Genomic DNA, 23,258 nt, shown 5'->3' with positions numbered 1-23,258 from the left:
AGATGTGTATAAGAGACACCCCCACTCCCCCTCAGCTGGGGACCACCTCCCCCACTCCCCCTCAGCTGGGGACCACGTCCCCCACTCCCCCTCAGCTGGGGACCACGTCCCCCACTCCCCCTCAGCTGGGGACCACCTCCCATAGCTTGGCCGGGGTGTACCCGTCCTTGACCCGTTCAAAGGCGAGCCCGAGGTCCTCTGAGTAGACCGGCCCGCCAGCGGACGTCCGCCCGTCCGCCAGGTACGTGGCCACCACGTCCCAGTCCGCCGGCCCGTCCCCGTCCGTCCCCACGTCCATCTCCTCCTCGTCCACGGCCTCCTCCTGCACCGCCTGCCCGTTAATTAAATATTTTTTTAATTAATGTTGACAAGAAATAATCGATTATTTTATAATTTTCTAATTGAATAATTTTTAATTAATACTTATTGTCAAGAAAATTGTTGATTAATTAATAATTTTTGAATCATATAATTTTTAATTAATATTGACAAGAAAATTGTTGATAAATCAATAATTTTAAAATAAATAATTTTTAATCAAATATTTTTATTTTAAATAATTTTTAAATAAACTAATTCCTAATTAATTGTTTAAATGCTTAAATAATTTTTAATTAATATCGTCAATAATATTTTTGATTATTTAGTGAGTGTAATCAAGATTAAGTCTACCAGCTGAGGTCACGATCTACGTCTAGCCCAGTCTACCATCTACACGGTAGATACCCTTATCTACCCAGCACCCTAATATCTACCCAACACCCTGATCTACCCAACACCCTAATATCTACCCAACACCCTGATCTACCTGGTACCCTAATCTACCCGGTACCCTAATATCTACCCGGTACCCTAATCTACCCAACACCCTAATATCTACCCAACACCCTGATCTACCCAACACCCTAATCTACCCAAAACCCTGATCTCCCTGGTACCCTAATCTACCCGGGACCCTAATCTACCCAACACACTAATCTACCCGGGACCCTAATCTACCCGGTACCCTAATCTACATTGTACCCTAATCTACCTTGTACTCTGATCTACCCAGCACCCTAATATCTACCTGGTACCCTAATATCTACCCTAGGTCCCCCTACCCTGAGATGCGGGGCGGTAGAGTCGGTAGAAAACTCTACCCCGAAGACGGGCGCGTTGGAGTAGACGTGGTAGAGTGCGAGTAGTTCCTTGTGGACGGCGTGTAGCTTCTCCGTGGGGTCAATTCTGAACCCCAGCACGTACCTGGGGGTTAAGGGGTTAAAATGAACCCCAACACATACCTGGGGGTTAAGGGGTTAAAATGAACCCCAGCATATACCTGGGGGTTAAGGGGTTGAAATGAACCCCAGCACGTACCTGGGGGTTAAGGGGGTTATAGGGGTTAAAATGAACCCCAACACGTACCTGAGAGTTAAGGGGTTAAAATGAACCCTAGCACGTACCTGAGAGTTAAGGGGTTAAAATGAACCCCAGCANGCATCCAGGCTGTCTCTTATACACATCTAGATGTGTATAAGAGACAGATATATGCATATCATAAATTGTTTATTTATATAACTATGTACCTAATCAAAATTATTTAATAAAATTAATATATTTAATATTGTTAATATAAATAAATAAAACTCACCCTCCGCTGCTCTCTGTGCTCTATACTTATTATTCAATTATTAATTATTATTATAAATAAATAAAAAACTTACCCCCCGCTACTCTCTGTGATCTATACTTATTATTCAATTATTAATTATTATTATTAATGTAAATAAATAACACTTACCCCCCGCTACTCTCCGTGCTCTCCACCACGAGCGCCATGCCGAACTTTGATTCACGAACTTTGACCTGTAAATTTATATATAAATATTTAAATAGAGTTTAATACCGCATTAATACATAACAATTGTATAACATCAACACAATTGTGTAACATTATACACAGTATAACATCATACACTTGTAAACCATCAATACGATTTATAATATAATATCAATAGAATTGTACAAGAATTTATTTGGGAATTGTATAAGACCTAAGATTGTACGAATGTACGAATATTGAGTCGAATAGCTTGCTGGGCTGCCGGTTCTGCAGTGGTTCTTACCGAGCCCGTCTAGTTCTCACAGGTTCACACTGGTTCTCACCGAGCCCGTCTAGTTCTCACAGGTTCACACTGGTTCTCACCGAGACTGTCTGGTTCTAACAAGTGCCCCCTGGTTCTCACTGGTTTACCTGGTTCTCACCGAGACCGTATGGTTCTCACTGGTTTTCACATGGTTCTCACCGAGGCCCCCTAGTTCACATGGTTCTCACCGAGACCGTATGGTTCTCACCAAGGCCCCCTGGTTCACATGGTTCTCACCGAGGCCCCCTGGTTCACATGGTTCTCACCGAGGCCCCCTGGTTCACACATGGTTCTCACTGAGGCCCTCTGGTTCTCATGGTTCTCACCGAGGCCCCCTGGTTCCCATGGTTCTCACCGAGGCCCACTAGTTCTCACTGGTTCTCACCGAGGCCCCCTGGTTCACATGGTTCTCACCGAGGCCCCCTGGTTCTCACTGGTTCTCACCGAGGCCCCCTGGTTCACATGGTTCTCACCGAGGCTCCCTGGTTCACACATGGTTCTCACTGGTTCCCCCTGGTTCACATGGTTCTCACCGAGGCCATCTGTATGTATGGCAGGGAGATGCTGAAGAGCCCCAGAGGCCCCCCTGGTTCACACTGGTTCTCACCGAGACCGTATGGTTCTCACTGGTTCCCCCTGGTTCACATGGTTCTCACCGAGGCCATCTGTATGTATGGCAGGGAGATGTTGAAGAGCCCTAGAGGCCCCCTGGTTCTCACTGGTTCACATGGTTCTCACCGAGACCGTATGGTTCTCACTGGTTCTCACTGGTTCACATGGTTCTCACCGAGGCCATCTGTATGTAAGGCAGGGAGATGTTGAAGAGCCCTGGAGGCCCCCTGGTTCTCACTGGTTCTCACCGAGACCGTATGGTTCCCCCTGGTTCACACCGAGGCCATCTGTATGTAAGGCAGAGAGATGTTGAAGAGCCCCAGAGGCCCCCCTGGTTCACACTGGTTCTCACCGAGACCGTATGGTTCCCCCTGGTTCACATGGTTCTCACCGAGGCCATCTGTATGTAAGGCAGGGAGATGTAGAAGAGCCCTGGAGGCCCCCTGGTTCTCACTGGTTCTCACCGAGACCGTCTGGTTCCCCCTGGTTCACACCGAGCCCCCCTGGTTCACATGGTTCTCACCGAGGCCATCTGTATGTAAGGCAGGGAGATGTTGAAGAGTCCCAGAGGCCCCCCTGGTTCACACTGGTTCTCACCGAGACCGTATGGTTCACACTGGTTCACATGGTTCTCACCGAGGCCCCCTGGTTCACATGGTTCTCACCGAGGCCATCTGGTGCTCACTGGTTCACATGGTTCTCACCGAGGCCATCTGTATGTATGGCAGGGAGATGTTGAAGAGCTCGTTCATGTTGGCGAACCACACGAGACGCACGTTGCTGATCACGAACGTACCCAGGTTCCCCTGGATAATAAAATAATTATATAATACATAACAAATTATACATGATTTATTATGTATTATACATACTCTTTATTATCTTATGCAAATTTACTTTATTATACTATTTATATGGTATAAAACTAGTTGAAGTTCTCCACTAGTGGACGGAACTAGACACTAGACATTTGTAGTTATTACTTTGCCTACCACGGCACTAGATACTCGACCTGGTAGATACACCTGGTCAGGTCACTAACACTAGTGACGCGCCTGGCCACTAATTACCAGCCTTGTCACTAGTCATCTATTACCAGCCTAGTCACTAGTCATCTATTACCAGCCTAGTCACTAGTCACCTTTTACCAGCCTAGTCACTAGTCACCAGTTACCTGGTTACCAGTTACCTGGTCACTAGTTACCTGGTCACTAGTCACCTAGTCACTAGTTACCTAGTCACTAGTTACCTAGTCACTAGTTACCTGGTCACTGGACAGGTTCCAGACGCCCTGCACGGTGGACGACACCAGCTCCTGGGGCAGCAGGCGCAGTTCCTTGTTGCTGATGATGGCCGCCCGGAGCTTCAGCTCCCGGTACAGACGGGACGAGGAATATGCCCTCAGGGAGAGGAATAGAGGGGATTAATTGTGATTATAATGCCCAGGGTAGCATGAATTAAGGAATAATTATGTTCACGATACCCTGAGGGGAGCAATTAAGGAATTATTCATGTTTAGAAGGGAATTAATTAAAAGGGCCTTCAGCTCCCGGTACAGACGGGACGAGGAATATGCCCTCAGGGGGAGGAATAGAGGGATTATTTGTGATTATAAGGCTCTGGGTGGCATGAATTAAGGAATAATTATTAAGGGGTTGAGGGGGTTAAAATGAACCCCAGCACGTACCTGGGGTCAAGGGGTTATAGGGAATTAAAGGGACCAAGGGGTTAACTTAAGAGAATTAAAGGGGCCTTCAGCTCCCGGTACAGACGGGACGAGGAATATGCCCTCAGGGGGAGGAATAGAGGGATTATTTGTGATTATAAGGGAATTAAAGGGGCCTTCAGCTCCCGGTACAGACGGGACGAGGAATAGGCCCTCAGGGGGAGGAATAGAGGGATTAATTATGTTTTTAATCCCAGGGCGGCATTAATTAAGGAATAATCATGTTCAAAGTGCCCCGAGGGGAGGTATTGAGGAATTATTTATGTTTATATGGGGATTAAAGGGACCCTTGAGCTCCCTTTACAGACGGGAGGAGGAATAGGCCCTTGGGTGGAGGAATAGAGGGACTGTAGCTGTGAGTCGGGTCTGCATAATATGGATAACGAGTGGATAACGAATTTGACTATTCCAGAGGTTTTGGAATAACAAAAATTGCTTCTTTTCACAATGAATTTGACTGTCACATACCTATTGGTTTTGGAACTTAAAAAAACGCTTGCTTACTACTGTTTTTTCCGAAATAAAATCTACGTTTTATCCACCTGAACTGAAGTTGTAAGAAGTAAATTACAGGCGTAGTCTGACAACACTGAAAATTTGCGGCGAAACGGAAATGTACAAAAAACATGAATTTATATCAATAGATTAACTTCAATGATCTTCGAGGGTCTTGGCTAATAAATAACAGCAGATGAGTTGCGGCTTCGAAACCCAGCTGCCAGTGAAAATTCTGCGATGCCTAGAGTCAACAATATAGGACAAATGTAGCCTATTAAATTCGAGAAATATGACAGACTTGCATTGATAAGTTATAGCATTAATTACATATATTATTATTATAAATGGTATCATTGATATATATTAAAATTGTATATTATTATGGGCATCAAAGAGGTATATTATGGGCATTAGTGGAAAATAAAGCGTATTAGAGAGCAGGAAAGAGGGCTGAAGAGTATTAGAGAGCAGTAAAGAGAGCTGAAGAGCATTAGAGAGCAGTAAAGAGGGCTGAAGAGCATTAGAGAGCAGTAAAGAGGGCTGAAGAGCATTAGAGAGCAGTAAAGAGGATACGTCCATCGTGGCCTGGGACTGCTACGTCCATCGTGGCCTGGGACTGCTACGTCCATCGTGGCCTGGGACTGCTACGTCCCAAAAAAGTACTAAGATTACCAAGATTGGATTGTCACTCTAGGATCGGTCTGTACAGCCACTCTGGGCGGACCGATAGCTAACCCAGCGTCTCTCGAGACGGACGGATGCCGACGACGAAAACAGTGAAGCTTAGAGCAGATATGTCTATGAATGAGTTGGTTTAGCTAGGCCTAATTTTGCGGCCTATGCAAGGGATAACTTTGTGAGTAAAGAGTAAGTTTGTGTAACACAAGGTAATAAGTAAAACTAACACAAAGTTTGTGTAACACAAACTAATAAGTAACACAAAGTGGACAAAGTAAAACTCATTTCTCGGCGTGTACTCTGTTTTCAATAAAAAAACAGAGCATTTTTTACGAAGTTAAAAAAGTTCCCCGAAATGCTGAAATTTTTCAAAAACTATCGCGTTTCGCTGATGAATTCACGTATATTAAACAATCAATTCATATATTCATTTATGCATACAGCATACATTCATATATTCATTAATTGTCCATCAATTTAGTATATTAATAAATTATAATCATGCGAAACGACATAAAAATTTCTCATATCTTCACCAATTTTGATTAATAAAATAAATTTTAAAAATAATTTGAAACCTTTAATGATGAAGAAGCTGGTCTCTTAAATGACGAATTCACATGCTTTTTTTAATATTAATTTTTAATATTAATATTAATTAATTTTTCTTAATTTTAATTTAATTTATTATTTTTCTTTTGAATGTTTAACTAAATAGGTAAGATACAAATATATTTTAAATTCATTCATGTGTAGAGATGATACATTTTTTTATGAACACAGCACTAAGGGGGGGAAGGGAGGGGAGGGAGGAGTGGGGGGGACTTGAACCCAGCATGGGGGGGTGATGTGTGGGGTTGGATGTCATTCATCCCATCATTCAGCCAACGTATCTCATACACTACAGTCTCCTGACTTCTCTTGTTAAGGTGGGTCATGAATCTGTCTCTTATACACATCTAGATGTGTATAAGAGACAGCTTTTTCAATAAGGAAATATACCATGTAAATCTAGCGTTGCCTTCAGGAAAATTGTGTCTCGGCAAAAGACATCTTTATAACAAAAGCGCAAAATAACAGGATTATGCATGTACCCTTCTGCTCGAAAGCTTGCCGGCATCTGACACTACATCGGTTTAATTGCTACGTTGAACCTATTCAACATTATAAAAAAAAACCTTTCGCGAGANTGGCGTTTTCGGTCAGCAGTCTGGATCTCCTCAGTCGTTCGGACAACAGTCGGGCAGTGGCGTTTTCGGTCAGCAATCTGGATCGGGCTCCGGCTCCATTTTCGGTGTGTATGAACGCTATTTGAGTGCTCTCGTTGAACGAAGTTAGCAACGTTAGACCTGAAGTAGTGCAGCGTAGTCTGGGTGAATCTTGTGCGATTTTGTTTAGAGGTTATAGTTACCTAGTTTCTATATCGATGGTACAGACTCTAGTCCTTCAGACTTTCATTGCAGTTTCTCCTAAATTATCCCGCCGTTGCAGGTAGCGATGGTAGCACTGGGGCTCAGCGTGGCTCAGCCATCGGAGGGTCGGGTCTGGTCACGGATGCGTTCCCCGGGACAACCGATCGTCTCAATGGGCCCGCTTCTGGCTTCGCTGGTGATGCATATATACTAGAGCCCGTGTCGGACTTTACCATAATATATTTGGTCGCGTAATTTATAGACGACGATGTATTACACCAGATGGCTGTCTTTACACGTGCAGTATAAAGGAATTAAAAGTTGGCTTGTAATGATAGTATGTTGACGACTCTTAAGAGATCCGGTGCCTAAATTTATATAGGCTCTGATTGCCGAGCCAATCAAGGTCAGTTCTTCCTTCCTTCACATCCGGCCTTATCGTCCCTCCTCCCACCTTCATTTCAGCCCTTCCCTTTATCTAGTTGAACATTTTCCCTCCTGTCCTTAGGCGGTTCAGGAGGAATCTTCATCACCAGCCAAGGCCCCGTCGATGGTCCCGCCCCTATCACCATCACTGTGGAGTCTACTGTGGACGCCTTCTCGACCCTGACCAACCTCTTCTACAACACCGTCCCTGTCACCCTAACGGAGTTCATCAAGACCACCCTCACCGCCCCAACTTTCCTGGTGACGACTTCCTTACTCGTAATGTGAAGTTAGGTTCTTCCGACCGGTAATGTTAGCTTGTGGTGACTGTTAAAATCTCCAGATTAGAGTGTGATAGCCATTCTCACGTTCACTTCATAAATTCCAGTTTTGATTTATCCTATTGGTTTCAAAGGAGTCTAGCAACTAGCGTGACAGTTTCATGGTTCTTCTACTATCCGCAAGTTTCCGTAACGTTGAAACTTTGAATTCCAGCGCGTCACCGCCCCGGTTGACGACATTGTCCTGGTATCGCGAGTGCCCGACGTTCGCACGGAGACCATCACTGTGCTAGATACCAACACCGGCTACCAGTACGCGACAGAGGTTTCCACGCAGACCTACACAGTCACCCACAAAGCCTATGACATCCGCCAGCAGACGGTCACATCCATGCTCGTCCAGACGTACGTACAAAGTAATTTCCGCTGCAAAACCAGTCAAGGTTGTTATTTTTGGAGCATAATCGGCTATTAACAGAGCATAGCTTCCAAATGATCGAAGTTGATTGATGCTAGAGTAGAAGTTGACGCATCGCTTTACCCGATTAATCCTAGTTAACGTGCTTGGATTAATTCAAACTCCAGGATGACGTGCTAGGATTCAAACTCTCCCAAGTGTACCTGATGGAGCTCGTCCTAGCTTCTCTATATTAACTAATGTAACGTGCATAAACCACCTGTCAATTGGTATGCCAACCTCGACCCTTAATTTCCATGACTTTCCCTATCCTCCCCAGGCAAGTGATCAGGCCTCGCATAGTGAGCACCCGCATCGCTACAGAGTACGACACCCAGACCGTCGTCCAGACCGTCACCAACACAATTTTCGTCAACTCCCCCCTGGTACCCAGAGCAGGACCTGCCCCTCCCACCTTCCTCCCCGTCACCCCCACCCAAGTCTATGGGCCGCCTTCTAGACTGTATGGACAACCCTCGTTCTAGATGGAAAAGTTGTAGAACTATAGATTCTCTTGACATATATATTGAATAGTGATTTTACGTGTCTGTACTGGTAGAGATATGGTTCGAAGCTTCTTGGTCACGTAATGTAATATAAGAGTTGCAATAAATTATAGATATGAGATTCACTTATCATTGGCCTTTTTACTGAATAGTCAGAGGAATGTAGAGGAATGCTCTCTGGTATCCCTAAATGCCGAATTCACTGGATTGCAAGTTGTCCAACCAAGTGATTGCTGGAGTAATCGTGAAGTTAGAGGCTGAACTTCAGTATATAGTCTATAGTTATTCCTAACTATGAAAACCTCCCTGCTCGCAAACTTGGGCATTAGAAGGCAATGTCTGACTAACTTTAGAAAGCCAGTGTTATACGGATGAGCATTTTTAGTCGCATTGAAGAAGAGAATTGGTATCTGTAATCGTGTAGGAGGTTGAAGCTGTTAGTAATAAAGAGATGTAAATTTTGAATTAATAATGATTGGTATACTGGAGGATTTTTGATGCTCCTTAGGAACGCACTTTGGTGTCGGACGTTGACTATAAGCCGTTGGCACGTGGCCCTCGTACGTAATCTAACCGGGCAGAAAATGAATTAGGTTGACCAACACTGAAGCGAGAAGTGCTTGGTGCAATCTAAATTGAACTAAGCGGATAGAACTTCGATCTCTTCTGGAATTTAATGACTGAATTTAGACTGTATTGAAATGATACGAAAGGTGATGAGCGGCGGCGTTTGCGTTTCGTAACTGAACTTGCAGTGGCCATATTTTTGGTCAGAGAATAGGTAGGTCAAGCTTGGAACGTAGTCGGTGATGGGCTTATGGAATTAGAACTTTGCAACAAATCTTTTTAGTAAGGCCTCTGGATAGTCAGACTGATCGTTCATCTGTAATCTACAGCTTACATGAACTAAACTATTGATGGTACTAAGAAGTCTTCAGATGTTGGGTGTGAGGGGGGGGGGTAACTAATCGGTCAATAGGTCCTGTAGGACTAATGCCACTAGTCGTTTACTAACATCAGGACTAGTAACTTCGCTTTGATACCAGTAACTTGGATTCGGTATCGGTAACTTGGCTTCAGTAACGGTAACTTGGCTTCAGTACCGGTAACTTGGATTTTCATTTATTAAAAATTCATTAAAATCAACAAGATTTATCACTAGACTCACCGAGTTGACAGTCTTAGTCGTCATGTTGACAACACAGTTGAAGCCAACAGCTGTTGAACACAGGATAACAAGATAAATGTATGGATAATATTGTTTCAATAGTGACACACTTTTTGCAAGTAGCACTAATACTTTCACTCAGGAAAATAAATGGGTCATATTGACTCAATAGTGACACACTTTTTGCATGTAGCACTAATAATTTCACTCAAGAAAATAAATGTGTTCATAGTGTTTCAATAGTGACACACTTTTTCATCCGCAGCACGGGCAGAGAGAGCGGCCGTAGCACCCAATTTTATTAAATTTATTTAACATGAAGTAGGATTCTATTTATAAGTTTTATTTAAGTATGCCTTGAATATTCAAAGACAAAGCATTACTTACTCAGGGAGACATTATCATTTGGGCATCACATATTGTAACTATCATTTTCATATGGATAGTATTCCATATATTAAACATTGAGGCTCTCACTTACATAGGGAGACTCTAGCCATAGTGGTGCTGTGCCATATGATCCTGAGGGTCGTCACTATGGCTCTCACTTACATAGGGAGACTCTAGCCATAGTGGTGCTGTGCCATATGATCCTGAGGGTCGTCACTATGGCTCTCACTTACATAGGGAGACTCTAGCCATAGTGGTGCTGTGCCATATGATCCTGAGGGTGGTCACTATGGCTCTCACTTACATAGGGAGACTCTAGCCATAGTGGTGCTGTGCCATATGATCCTGAGGGTCGTCACTATGAGCTTGCCGCGGTCACCAGAGTTCCCTTTGGTGTCCTCCACAGCGTCCAGCCTGTCCACCACCGTCTCCCCTGGCCGCATCTTCATCTGACTGTCCATCAAATACAGTGTAATAATTAAACATGAGACTGTCCATCTAATAAGGTACATTCAAGACTGTCCAAGACTGTCCCATTCAAGAGACTGTCCATCAAAAACAGTGTAATAATTAATAAAAAGTCTGTCCATCAAATAAAGTATATCAATTAAGCAAGAAACTGTCCATCTAAAACAGTATAATGATTAATCAATAGACTGTCCATGAAATACAGTATATTAATTATTCAAGAGACTGTCCATTAAATACAGTATAATAATTAATAAAAAGTCTGTCCATCAAATACAGTATATTAATTAATCAANAATTAATAAAGATACTGTCCATCAAATACAGTATATTAATCAAGAGACTGTCCATCAAATATAGTATAACAATTAATAAAGATACTGTCTATCTAAAACAGTATAATAATTAATCAAGAGACTGTCCATGAAATACAGTATTATAATTAATCAAGAGACTATCTTTCAGATAATAATAATAATAAATCCATATTATTATTTTTAATTAGTTGAACTGATGGTGGAGCTGGTCTTTGAAATATTATTATGAAGATTTGTAGAATTTATAGAAATAGCAAACTAGTGACATAATTATCTGTATTATCAACTGTAACTATACCTATTATCCTATATTGTTCATGTATATGAATGGTTATTACGTACCGGTACCATTCAACATGAAAATGAATAAAATGATCAAACATAATTTTTACTTAATGAAAATGCCATGTTTTCAAAAAGTAAACAAGCAGAGATTCATTTTTAGTTTTGAACCATTTGTTGTTGTTTGAAGATAATAAATAGTTTACCATTTATCAATCAAAAAACAAATTTTAAGATTTATTAATAAATTAATTATTATTTGTCATTTAAATGACCTGATAAGTGTTAACAGCATTATTAATCCACTAGATGAATATAATGAAATATACTTTTTACATATAACAATAAATTTCACAAAAAGCCAATTATCATAAAATATTGAGTTCAGCCTCAGGATAGTGGAGAATTGGAGATTTTTAGGAGCTAATTTTTAAAAAAATGTTGTGATTGGTAGGTAAGCAAAAACAACCCAAATTGTTATTATACGAGTTAATACTTAATAGTTATGGGTGGTGGGTGACTGAGTGACGGACAGGGTCAGCGATCTGCGATCCGATTTAGTATGTGGAAAGCTAAAAAAAATACCAGAAGCACAAGGTATTAAACTTTTTCAACTTATTTCATAAAGGTATTATTTATTTTGCTTATTTATAGCATAAAAGATATTCATACCGTCTCACCTTGGTGATATATCGAAACGAACGTCGCGGTCCTCCCATAACGGCGCCTTCGTGGGAGCCATGTTTGTTTACATCTTGGTTGCCATGGTGACGCCTTGTCACTGGTGCCAACGGAACCTGGAATTCCGTTCCGCCGGAAATATGTCGAAAACAATACTTACATCATTGACTGCTTTATTCACAAATTCAATACGAATTTATAAGTAAAGCAAACGTCAAGAAAATTCACGATATCACCATTGAAAACGTTTCAAATCATCATTTTGAAAAGGATATAATAGAATACATGTACCAGTACGTTTTCGCCTGTTGATATGGTGAATTTGCTTGACGATTGAATTGTTTTTAAATTATTGGTGAATATGTTGTAAATGCATTTTAAATTCAGAATGTGTTGTTTATTTTGTTAGATATAGGGTGAGGATGCACCGTATAAGGACAAAAAATATAACTCAGTACTCACTGCAGTGAGTGACAGAGAGAGCATTTTCTCGTCGACGAAAACTTGAGGTCACGGACGGACGGACAGACAGACGGACATGGCGAGCACAATAGTGCATTTTTTCCATAAATGAGAAAATGCGCTAAAAAAGTGCATCGCCATTCGGATAAATTCTCACTTATTTCTCTGGGTGTACCTAATAACTGTGCAAACATTGAAATTATTAATCACACGATATTTATGTATGACAGTATGAATTAGTGCATGACTAACTAATGCATATATGAATTAGTGTATGACCTGTATGAAATTCTGTAATTTAATGAAAAATATCAAGCATACTGCAGATCAATTGGCAGGACAGAGTCCCCAATTCTGGGCCCATACTATCAAAAAAGTTAAGAGATCGTAAGTTCATCCGCCAATCATTGACGGCCTTTCAAGCAAAATCCACCAATCATAGACAAGATAATAGAGCGCAAGTACTTACGTTCACTTAGCGAGTTTTGAATGTATGACCACTGTGGTACTAGAGCGCTCATATGTGGTCAGTCTGCTCTCAGTTCTCAGCGAGAGAACGTCTAATATGGCTGGGGCGTGTCAGTAGGATGGGAGCGGGCCGCATACCCAAGGACCTCCTCTACGGAGAGCTCGAGGAAGGCCGACGGAAAACGGGACGCCCGAAACTACGCCTTAACCCATTAAAACTCGCTAAGTGAACGTAAGTACTTACGCTCTATTATCTTCTTTATGATTGGTGGATTTTGTTTGAAAGGCCGTCAATGATTGGCGGATGAACTTACGATCTCCTAACTTTTACGATCTCCTAAATTTTTAATTTACAAACGCGGCAGCTTTTGATTTGGATTACCAGAAGCTGGGGCAATTTCAAAATTTTGTTAGGGAAAGACATTTGCATGAGGGATTTGAAACGGTGCCGCATCGACCCATCCGCGTGGACGTCTCGGACAAATTTACGGCCGGACCCGCGGCCGGTCTCGCGGCCGCCGGACTCCAAACATAGAAAAAACCTAGCCAATCAACGAAAACCTCGCAGGTTAGGTCCAGTTAGGAACAGGTTCTTGAACCCAGCATGGGGGGTGATGTGGGGGGTTGGATGTAATTCACCCCATCATTCAGCCAACGTATCTCATTCACTGCAGTCACCTGACTTCTCTTGTTAAGGTGAGTCAAGGATGGGACCGAAGCTGGATTTTGGTTATTCAGAGATAGGATTATTGTTGTCAACTAAGTGGAGAATAATAGTCTGTTTTGAAGAGTCCACTGGTTACGAGGTTAATGTGTATGGATTTTGCATACTGTAAGGTGAATGAAAATGTCTGATATGCTTATCAGTATATTCTTGTACTGTTGTAACGCTCATCCAAAGACAGGATCTGTCAGAACTATGGAATCGTGTGCTTAGGTCTTGATAAGGAGGCAGAATGTTGCTAGTTCGCAGGGAGTACATAAATTTTCGTGAAGCTAATAGTGGGAGGTATGACGCAAACTGAAATTTACAGTAGTTTTGGTGTAAACTGTCCAAGGCTGTAACGAACGGCGACGGCGTTGTCAGGAACTGTGTAGCTTGGAAATAGATGAACTAATTATGTCCAAACGGACGCCGGATTCGGCGGCAGATAGTTATGTGGGATCAGATGTGGCGAATTGATTACCATCTATTTAGTCGTTAGCATTTCTGAGCAGCTTGTTCTGAAAGCCTAATGCAAGTAACTTCAAATCATCGACATTTAATCATAGGAATGACAGAGCTGTGGAAGCTCTCGTAATTGCCTGTACTAATCATGTACGATCAGCTACTTGCAGTTGCTTCAAATCGTCGATAGTCGTAAAATGAGGAAAGCTAAGAGCTGTGAAGGCTCTCGTAATTGAATGAACTAATAACGCAAGTTCAGCTACTTAGAGTTGAAATTTTGTAACATCTCTTCTAATATTCAAATGGCGAAAAAACTTGGCATTGCCGGCCAATGTCATCGCGGCTCCTAATTTGATATCCTGGTTAGATCGTAAATGGCTGGAACTGCCCTTAAGTTAATCTACACTTTTCACAACGACGTGAAGTTAGTTTTGACGTCTGATTCTTGTTGATCTTTGCAGATGGCGTATTTGGGCATGATCGCATTATTCTCAGCAGCTCTCTTGGTAAGAACCATAAACCTAATCCCAACCTTGCGTTTTATCAATATTCGTCAAATTATGGGAATGTGTGTGTATATATGTACCCGATTGGGGCGTTGGAATGCTCACAATTTCATTTCAATGTATAGGCAAGAACTTTACAACCGTGCTTGAAAACAGTCGTCGCTATTCATGTTGCAATGCCTTATCTTGCTCCATGCACAATCCTACCTTTCTCTGCCCTTGTAGGCTTCAGTTGCAGCGGATGTGAGAAGCCTTTACAGTCAACCTGAGCAAGACCACGACCACGATCATGATCATGACCATGACCATGCTGAAGAGGCGGCCCATGTGGGGTTACCTGGTTTTGGACCGGTGCAAGTTTCCCCCGATGGTTCAGTGTCGCAACTTAATCCTTCAGGCAATGCCGGCACACCTATTGTGTTAAACCCTGGTGACGTAAGGACCTCTCCCTTGAACCAGCAATCTGGCGGTTCTCAGTCGTTCGGGCAACAGTCGGGCAGTGGCGTTTAGGGGCCTTCAGCTCCCGGTACAGACGGGACGAGGAATATGCCCTCAGGGGGAGGAATAGAGGGATTATTTGTGATTATAAGGGGATTAAAGGGGGCCTTCAGCTCCCGGTACAGACGGGACGAGGAATAGGCCCTATATAGAGATAATATAAATATCCCTATTCCTATATAATAGGAATAGGCCTATATTAGATAGGTAGTCCTATATAATAGGAATAGGGAGGAATAATGGTCGTGAGTCAGGGAGTCAGGTCTAAATTATATGGATAATGAATGGATCACGAATTTGACCGTTACATTGGTTTTGGAACTTTAAAAAACGCTTCTTTACAACTGTTTTTCCGAAATAAAATCTACGTTTTATCCACGTGAACTGAAGTTTTAAGAAGTAAATTACAGGCGTTGTCTGACAACACTGAAAAGTTGCGGTGAAACGGAAAGTGTACAAAAAACATGAATTTATATCATTAGATAAACTTCAATGATCTTCGAGGGTCTTAGCTAATAAATAACAGCAAGATTTGTTGCGGCTTCGAAACCCAGCTGCCAGTGAAAATTCTGCGATGCCTAGAGTCGACAATATAGGACAAATGTAGCCTATTAAACTCGAGAAATATGACAGACTTGTATTGGTAAGTTATAGCATTAATTATATTATTATTATTATTATTATTATTATTATTATTATTATATAAGGCAACATTGATATATATTAATATCGTATATTACTATAGACATAGCGAGCTGCGGTAGAGAAGTGAAGTATGGGCATCAAAGAGGTATACTATGGGCATTAGTGGAAAACAAAGCGTATTAGAGAGCAGTAAAGATGGCTGAAGAGCATTAGAGAGCAGTAAAGAGTGCTGAAGAGCATTAGAGAGCAGTAAAGAGAGCTGAAGGGCATTAGAGAGCAGTAAAGGAATGAAGAGCATTAGAGAGCCGTAAAGAGAGCTGAAGGGCATTAGAGAGCAGTAAAGAGGGTTGAAGAGCATTAGAGAGCAGTAAAGAGGGCTGAAGAGCATTAGAGAGCAGTAAAGAGGGCTGAAGAGCATTAGAGAGCAGTAAAGAGGGTTGATGTCCCGATCTTTCCATAACTGACGATTGATTGAAATAGCTGCTAGACTTATTGCCTGATCCGTAATTTGCTAGGCATTTTAAGACTGAACATATGCTCCTGCATAGCTTCGTCTGGACTTTTTGCCTGGTCCGTAATTTGCTAGGCATTTTAAGACTGAACATATGCTCCTGCATAGCTTCGTCTAGTCTGTTTTTGAAGGCGTTCATACTTGGAGCGTCAACGATGCTATCAGGGAGGCTGTTCCACATGTCGGTGACTCGAAGCGAGAAGAAATACAATCAGTTAGTAAAGTAAAATCCCTGTCAGGTTTCAAAACGAAAAATGAATAAATAAAATGAATAAAAACACAAAAAACCTACAAAAATCCTTAAAAACACTAAGAAAAGTTTTCCGGCCGCGAGACCGGCCGCGGGTCCTGCCGTAAATTTTTCCGAGACCTTCCGCGTGGGTGACCCAAGAAGCTGACCGCCAGGGCTGGAGACTCGCTGTCGGGCAGGGACTATACTTTAAGAAAATTTAGCCCAATACTCACTGCAGTGAGTGACAAAGCGCATTTTCTCGTCGACGAAAACGTAGTCACGGACGGACAGACGGACAGACAGACGGACGGACATGACGAGCACAATAGCGCCTTTTTTCCATAAATGAGAAATGCGCTAAAAAGTTAAGAGATCGTAAGTTCATCAGCCAATCATTGCCGGCCATCCAAGCAAAATCCACCAATCATAGACAAGAAAATAGAGCGTATAAGTACTTACGTTTACAGGGGGCGACGCAGCTGCGACAGCCATCTGCATTCAGCTGTGATAGAATAGAATAGAATAGAATAGAATAGAATAGAATAGAATAGAATAGAATAGAATAGAATAGAATAGAATAGAATAGAATAGAATAGAATAGAATAGAATAGAATAGAATAGAATAGAATAGAATAGAATAGAATAGAATAGAATAGAATAGAATAGAATAGAATAGAATAGAATAGAATAGAATAGAATAGAATAGAATAGAATAGAATAGAATAGAATAGAATAGAATAGAATAGAATAGAATAGAATAGAATAGAATAGAATAGAATAGAATAGAATAGAATAGAATAGAATAGAATAGAATAGAATAGAATAGAATAGAATAGAATANAGTTTGTGAGTAAAGAATAAGTTTGTGGGTAAAGAATAAGTTTGTGAGTAAAGAATAAGTTTGTGAGTAAAGAATAAGTTTGTGAGTAAAGAATAAGTTTGTGAACAAAATGTGTCACTGATGAATCCACGTGTATTCAGCAATGATCAATTCATATATTCCTATATTCATACATGCATACATTCGCATATTATTATATTCTTATATTCAGACATTCATCTCTTCATATATTTATACATTCATATATTCGTATATTCATCAATTCATATATCCATATATTCATTAATCGTCCATCAATTTAGTATATTAATAAATTATAGTTAAGCGAAACGACATAAAAATTTCTCATATCTTCACCAATGTTAATTAATAAAATAAATTTTAAAAATAAATTGAAACCCTAAATGATGAAGAAGCTGGTCTCTTCAATTACGAATTCACATGCATTTTATAATATTAATTTTTAATATTAATATCAATTAATTTGTCTTAATTTTAATTTAATTTATTATTTTTCTTTTGAATATTTAACTAAATAGGTAAGATACAAATATATTTTAAATTCATTTATGTTTAGCGATAAAACATTTATTCATGAACACAGCACTAGAGGGGGGAAGGGAGGGGAGGGAGGAGTGGGGGGGACTTGAACCCAGCATGGGGGGGTGATGTGTGGGGTTGGATGTCATTCATCCCATCATTCAGCCAACGTATCTCATACACTACAGTCTCCTGACTTCTCTTGTTAAGGTGGGTCATGAATGGGACCGAAGCTGGTCTTTGGTTATTCGGTGATAGGAATATTGTTGTCAACTAAGTGGAGAATAATAGTCTGTTTTGAAGAGTCCACTGGTTACGAGGTTAATGTGTATGGATTTTGCATACTGTAAGGTGAAAGAAAATGTCTGATATGCTTATCAGTATATTCTTGTACTGTTGTAACGCCTATCCAAAGACCGGATCTGTCATAACTATCAAATCGTGTGCTTTGGTCTCGATAAGGAGGCAGAATGTTGCTAGTTCGCAGGGAGTACATAAATTTTCGTGAAGCTAATAGTGGGAGGTATGACGCAAACTGAAATTTTCAGTAGTTACGGTGTAAATTATCCGAAGCTGTAACGAATGGCGTCAACGTTTTCAAGGAACACTTGTCTGGATATAGATACTCTTCATCTGTGAACTCGATAATCACCCGCCCTGTTTAGGTGGGAGATAGTTAAATAGTATGAGGTATGTCGAAAGTACGATCTAGTCAGGCGTTAACATCCCTTAACTGATCGCTTGTTCTCGTAGACTAATGAAATTCCAAATCCTCTATCTGTAATCCTGGAAATGACGAGAGCTGTGAAGGCTCTCCGTTCTGGAATGCACTAATCGTGCAAGGTCAGCTATTTGGTCTAATTTTGTAAAATCTATCCTAATGATCAAGATAGCGACAAAACTAGGTATTGCCGGTAGTTGTCATTGCGGCCCCTAATTTAGATTCCCTGGTAAGTCGTAAATGTATGCAACTGCCTAATAAAGATGATCGACTGTTTTTACAACAGCTTGAAATTTCGTCTTAACGTAAAATTCTTACTGATCTTTGCAGATGGCGTATTTCGGCATGATCGCATTATTCTCAGCAGCTCTCTTGGTAAGAACCATAAACCTAATCCCAACCTTGCGTTTTATCAATATTCGTCAAATTATGGGAATGTGTGTGTATATATGTACCCGATTGGGGCGTTGGAATGCTCACAATTTCATTTCAATGTATAGGCAAGAACTTTACAACCGTGCTTGAAAACAGTCGTCGCTATTCATGTTGCAATGCCTTATCTTGCTCCATGCACAATCCTACCTTTCTCTGCCCTTGTAGGCTTCAGTTGCAGCGGATGTGAGAAGCCTTTACAGTCAACCTGAGCAAGACCACGACCACGATCATGATCATGACCATGACCATGCTGAAGAGGCGGCCCATGTGGGGTTACCTGGTTTTGGACCGGTGCAAGTTTCCCCCGATGGTTCAGTGTCGCAACTTAATCCTTCAGGCAATGCCGGCACACCTATTGTGTTAAACCCTGGTGACGTAAGGACCTCTCCCTTGAACCAGCAATCTGGCGGTTCTCAGTCGTTCGGGCAACAGTCGGGCAGTGGCGTTTTCGGTCAGCAGTCTGGTGGATCTTCTCAGTCGTTCGGGCAACAGTCGGGCAGTGGCGTTTTCGGTCAGCAGTCTGGTGGATCTTCTCAGTCGTTCGGGCAACAGTCGGGCAGTGGCGTTTTCGGTCAGCAATCTGGATCGGGCTCCGGCTCTATTTTCGGTGAGAATAAACCTGATTTGAACGCAATTTATGAGTGCTCTCATTGAACGAAGTTGGCAGCGTTAGACCTGAAGCAGTGCAGCGTAGTCTGGGAGAATCTTTCGCACTTTCCATATATAATCTAAATTTTCTAGATTAGTCAGTGTTATGGTTACCCAGTCTGTTATAATGGTACATACTCCAGATCTCCAGACTTCGTTGCGGTGTCTCAGACTGTCCCGCAGTTGCAGGTAGCGATGGTAGCACTGGTGCTCAGCGTGGCTCTGCCATCGGAGGGTCGGGTCTGGTCACGGATGCGTTCCCCGGAACAACCGATCGTCTCAATGGGCCCGCTTCTGGCTTCGCTGGTGATTAATATATACTAGAGCGCGTGTCGGACTTTCCCATTAAAGATTTGGTCCCGTAATTTATAGACGACAATGCATTACACCAGAGGCGTCATTACACGTGCAGCTAAAAAAAAATTTTAAGTGGGCTTGTAATTACAGTATGTTGACGGTTCTTAAAGATCCAGTCCCCAAATTTTATATATGCTCTTGGTGCCAAGCCAATTAAGGTCAATTCTTCCTTCACATCCGACTTTATCGTCCCTCCTCCCATCATTTCAGCCCTGCCCTTTATCTAGTTGAACATTTTCCCTCCTGTACTTAGGCGGTTCAGGAGGCATCTTCATCACCAACCAAGGCCCCGTCGATGGTCCCGCCCCTATCACCATCACTGTGGAGTCTACTGTAGACGCCTTTTCGACCCTGACCAACCTCTTCTACAACACCGTCCCTGTCACCCTCACAGAGTTCATAAAGACCACCCTCACCGCCCCAACTTTCCAGGTAGCGACTTGCTTGCACCTAATGTGAAGTTAGGTTCTTCCGACCGGTAATGTTAGCTTGTGGTGACTATTAAAATCTCCAGATTTAGAGTGGTAGCCATTCTCACGTTCGCTTCATGAATTTCAATTTTGACGAAGATTTATCCTGTTGGTTTCAAAGAAGTCTCTCAACTAGCTTGACAATTTCATGGTTCTTCTACTATTCGCATGTTACGTTAAAACTTTGAATTCCAGCGCGTCACCGCCCCGGTTGACGACATCGTCCTGGTATCGCGAGTGCCCGACGTTCGTACGGAGACTATCACTGTGCTAGATACCAACACCGGCTACCAGTACGCGACAGAGGTCTCCACGCAGACCTACACTGTCACCCACAAAGCCTATGACATCCGCCAGCAGACGGTCACGTCCATGCTCGTCCAGACGTACGTACATATTAGTAATTTTCGCTGCATAAATAGTATAGGTTGTAGTAGTTTCCTGAACAAAATTGACTATAAACGACAGAGCTTAGCTTCCAAATTATAAGTTGATTAAACGTCAGACTGAGAGTTGACGCATCGCTTCACCCGGTTAATCCTAGCTGTCAGGCTTCCACATTTTTGCAAACGCTACCAAAAGTACTCGTTGAGCTCTACCTAGCTTCTCTACATTACCAACTGTAACTTAATTATACCGCCTGTCAATTGATAACCCCCCCCTGAACCCATAATAACAAAGTTTCCCTATCCTCCCCAGGCAAGTGATCAGGCCTCGCATAGTGAGCACCCGCATCGCTACAGAGTACGACACCCAGACCGTCGTCCAGACCGTCACCAACACTATCTTCGTCAACTCCCCCCTAGTACCCAGGGCAGGACCTGCCCCTCCTACCTTCCTCCCCGTCACCCCCACCCAAGTCTATGGGCCGCCTTCTAGACTGTATGGACAACCCTCGTTCTAGATGGAAAAGTTGTAGATCTATAGATTCTCTTGAACATATATATTGTATAGTGATTTTACGTGTCTGTAATGGTCGAGATATGGTTCGAAGTTTCTTGTACACGTAATGTACTATAGTTGCAATAAATTGTAGATGTGAGATTCACTTATCATTGGCCTTTTTACTGAATAGTCAAAGGAATGTGGAGGAATGCTCTTTGGTGTCCGTAAATGCCCAATTTTCTGGGTTGGAAGTGGTCCAGCCAAATAATTGCTGGAGCAATCGTGAAGTTAGAGGTATAGTCTATAGTTAGTTATTCCTTGCTATAAATACCTCCCTGCTCGGAAACTCTGGCATCTAAAGGCAATGTATGACTAACTTTGGAAAGCCGGTGTTGGACGAACGAGCATTTTTAGTCACATTGGAAAAGAGGAATGGTATCTGTAATCGTGTAGTAGAAGTTTCAGCTGTTAGTAATAAAGAGATGTAAATTTTGAATTAATGATTCTAATACTAGAGGATTAGAGCTGCTCCTTCGGAGCGTGCTTTGGTGTCGGACGTTGACTATGAGCCGTTTGCACGTAGCCCTCGTACTTAATCTAGCCGGGCAGAAAATGAATTTGGTTGACCTACACTGAAGCGAGAAGTGCTTAGTGCAATCTAATTCGAACCATGCGGATAAAACTTCTATCTCTTCTGGAATTAAATGACTAAATTTAGACTGTATTGAAATGGTACGAAAGTTGATCAGAGGCTGCGTTTACGTCTTGAACAAAACTCGCAGCGGCTAAATTTTTGGTCTGTGATTAGTTAGGTCAAGCTTGGAACGCAGTCTGTGATGGGCTGATGGAATTAAAACTTTGCAGCAAATATTTTTAGTATGGCCTCTGGATAGTCGGACTGATCGTTGATCTGTTATCCACAGCTCCCGGGAACTAACAATTGATTGTACTACGAAGTCTTCCAGATGTCGGGTGTGGGGGGGGGGGGGCGGAACTAATCGGCCTTAGTGGTCCTGTGGGACTATTGCCACTTGTCTTCCGGTAACTTTGCTTCAGTACCGGTAACTTGGCTTCAGTATAGTAAACGTAGGTATAAACTAAATGCTAGAACAGAAGTGACTGACTTGATCCATATGGCGTAAGTACATATATTACCAGTCTGCTTATATCGCAAGTTCACAAGGAATTTAAAAGCAAAGAAAACGCCAAGCAAATTCACCAAATCGATATTGAAAACGTTTCGGAGTCCAGCTTCATTATCAGTTCGACTGAACTAAAAATTTATTTATTAAATATTATTTATTCATTAATATTTTTAAAAATATTTATTTATATTGAAAACGATTTTGGTTTATTTATTATTATTTATTATTTTGATTTATTTATTAATATTTTTAAAAATATTTATTTATTTTGAAAACGTTTAGGAGTCCAGCTCCATCATCAGTTCGACTGAACTAAAAAAAATATTTATTTATGTCCTTAAGTGGGTCACTCGGACCTAGTTTGACCCGGCAAATGGGCGTATCTGTGCTACGTGCTGAAAGTGCAACACTATTAGGACATAATGAGCCATCATTTTCTTTGAGTATTATTGGCGGTTGGTAAAAGTCTGTAACTGAACGGCTTCTGGTACGAATAGCATTGAAGGAACCAGTTTCTGGTACGAATAGCATTGAAGGAAACAGCTTCTGGTACGAATAGCATCGAAGGAACCAGCTTCTGGTACGAATAGCATTTAAGGAACCAGTTTCTGGTACGAATAGCATTTAAGGAACCAGCTTCTGGTACGAATAGCATTGAAGGAAACAGCTTCTGGTACGAATAGCATTTAAGGAAC

General features: G+C 41.8%; 3 protein-coding genes across 3 annotated transcripts; 2 read left to right on the top strand and 1 right to left on the bottom strand.

Moving 5' to 3' along the window:
- Window positions 1-87: 87 nt before the first annotated feature.
- Window positions 88-12,092, bottom strand: LOC108667691 (Bardet-Biedl syndrome 5 protein-like). The gene is given in 9 exon segments (XM_018154739.2): window positions 88-331; window positions 1,104-1,245; window positions 1,784-1,848; window positions 3,446-3,547; window positions 4,006-4,198; window positions 6,938-7,022; window positions 9,890-9,943; window positions 10,588-10,736; window positions 12,031-12,092. Coding segments are annotated over 9 exon segments (1,062 nt in total). The 3' UTR covers window positions 88-121.
- A 1,484-nt stretch (window positions 12,093-13,576) lies between these two features.
- LOC108667688 lies at window positions 13,577-15,145 on the top strand. The gene is made up of 3 exons (XM_047879751.1): window positions 13,577-13,657; window positions 14,591-14,635; window positions 14,861-15,145. Exons 2-3 carry the CDS (start codon window positions 14,591-14,593, stop codon window positions 15,143-15,145), a joined length of 330 nt encoding a protein of 109 aa, XP_047735707.1. The 5' UTR covers window positions 13,577-13,657.
- Window positions 15,146-18,072: 2,927 nt separating this feature from the next.
- On the top strand, window positions 18,073-21,577 carry LOC108667690. The gene is made up of 7 exons (XM_018154738.1): window positions 18,073-18,112; window positions 18,954-18,998; window positions 19,224-19,665; window positions 19,890-20,012; window positions 20,317-20,495; window positions 20,729-20,919; window positions 21,233-21,577. The coding sequence occupies exons 2-7, from the start codon at window positions 18,954-18,956 to the stop codon at window positions 21,435-21,437; spliced, it is 1,185 nt and encodes a 394-aa protein (XP_018010227.1). The 5' UTR covers window positions 18,073-18,112; the 3' UTR covers window positions 21,438-21,577.
- Window positions 21,578-23,258: the final 1,681 nt, after the last annotated feature.

This window comes from Hyalella azteca, unplaced genomic scaffold (assembly GCF_000764305.2).
Source record: "Hyalella azteca isolate HAZT.00-mixed unplaced genomic scaffold, Hazt_2.0.2 contig3730, whole genome shotgun sequence".
Taxonomy (NCBI): domain Eukaryota; kingdom Metazoa; phylum Arthropoda; class Malacostraca; order Amphipoda; family Hyalellidae; genus Hyalella; species Hyalella azteca.
This window is presented reverse-complemented; position numbering and strand designations above follow the sequence as displayed.

Bases quoted from the DNA above. Each gene is read 5' to 3' on its own strand.
- LOC108667688 (XM_047879751.1), top strand. From the start codon at position 14,591: ATGGCGTATTTGGGCATGATCGCATTATTCTCAGCAGCTCTCTTG. The intron at 14,636-14,860 runs GTAAGAACCATA...CTGCCCTTGTAG, and splicing joins TATTCTCAGCAGCTCTCTTG to GCTTCAGTTGCAGCGGATGT.
- LOC108667690 (XM_018154738.1), top strand. From the start codon at position 18,954: ATGGCGTATTTCGGCATGATCGCATTATTCTCAGCAGCTCTCTTG. The intron at 19,666-19,889 runs GTGAGAATAAAC...ACTGTCCCGCAG, and splicing joins GGGCTCCGGCTCTATTTTCG to TTGCAGGTAGCGATGGTAGC. The intron at 20,013-20,316 runs GTGATTAATATA...TCCTGTACTTAG, and splicing joins GCCCGCTTCTGGCTTCGCTG to GCGGTTCAGGAGGCATCTTC.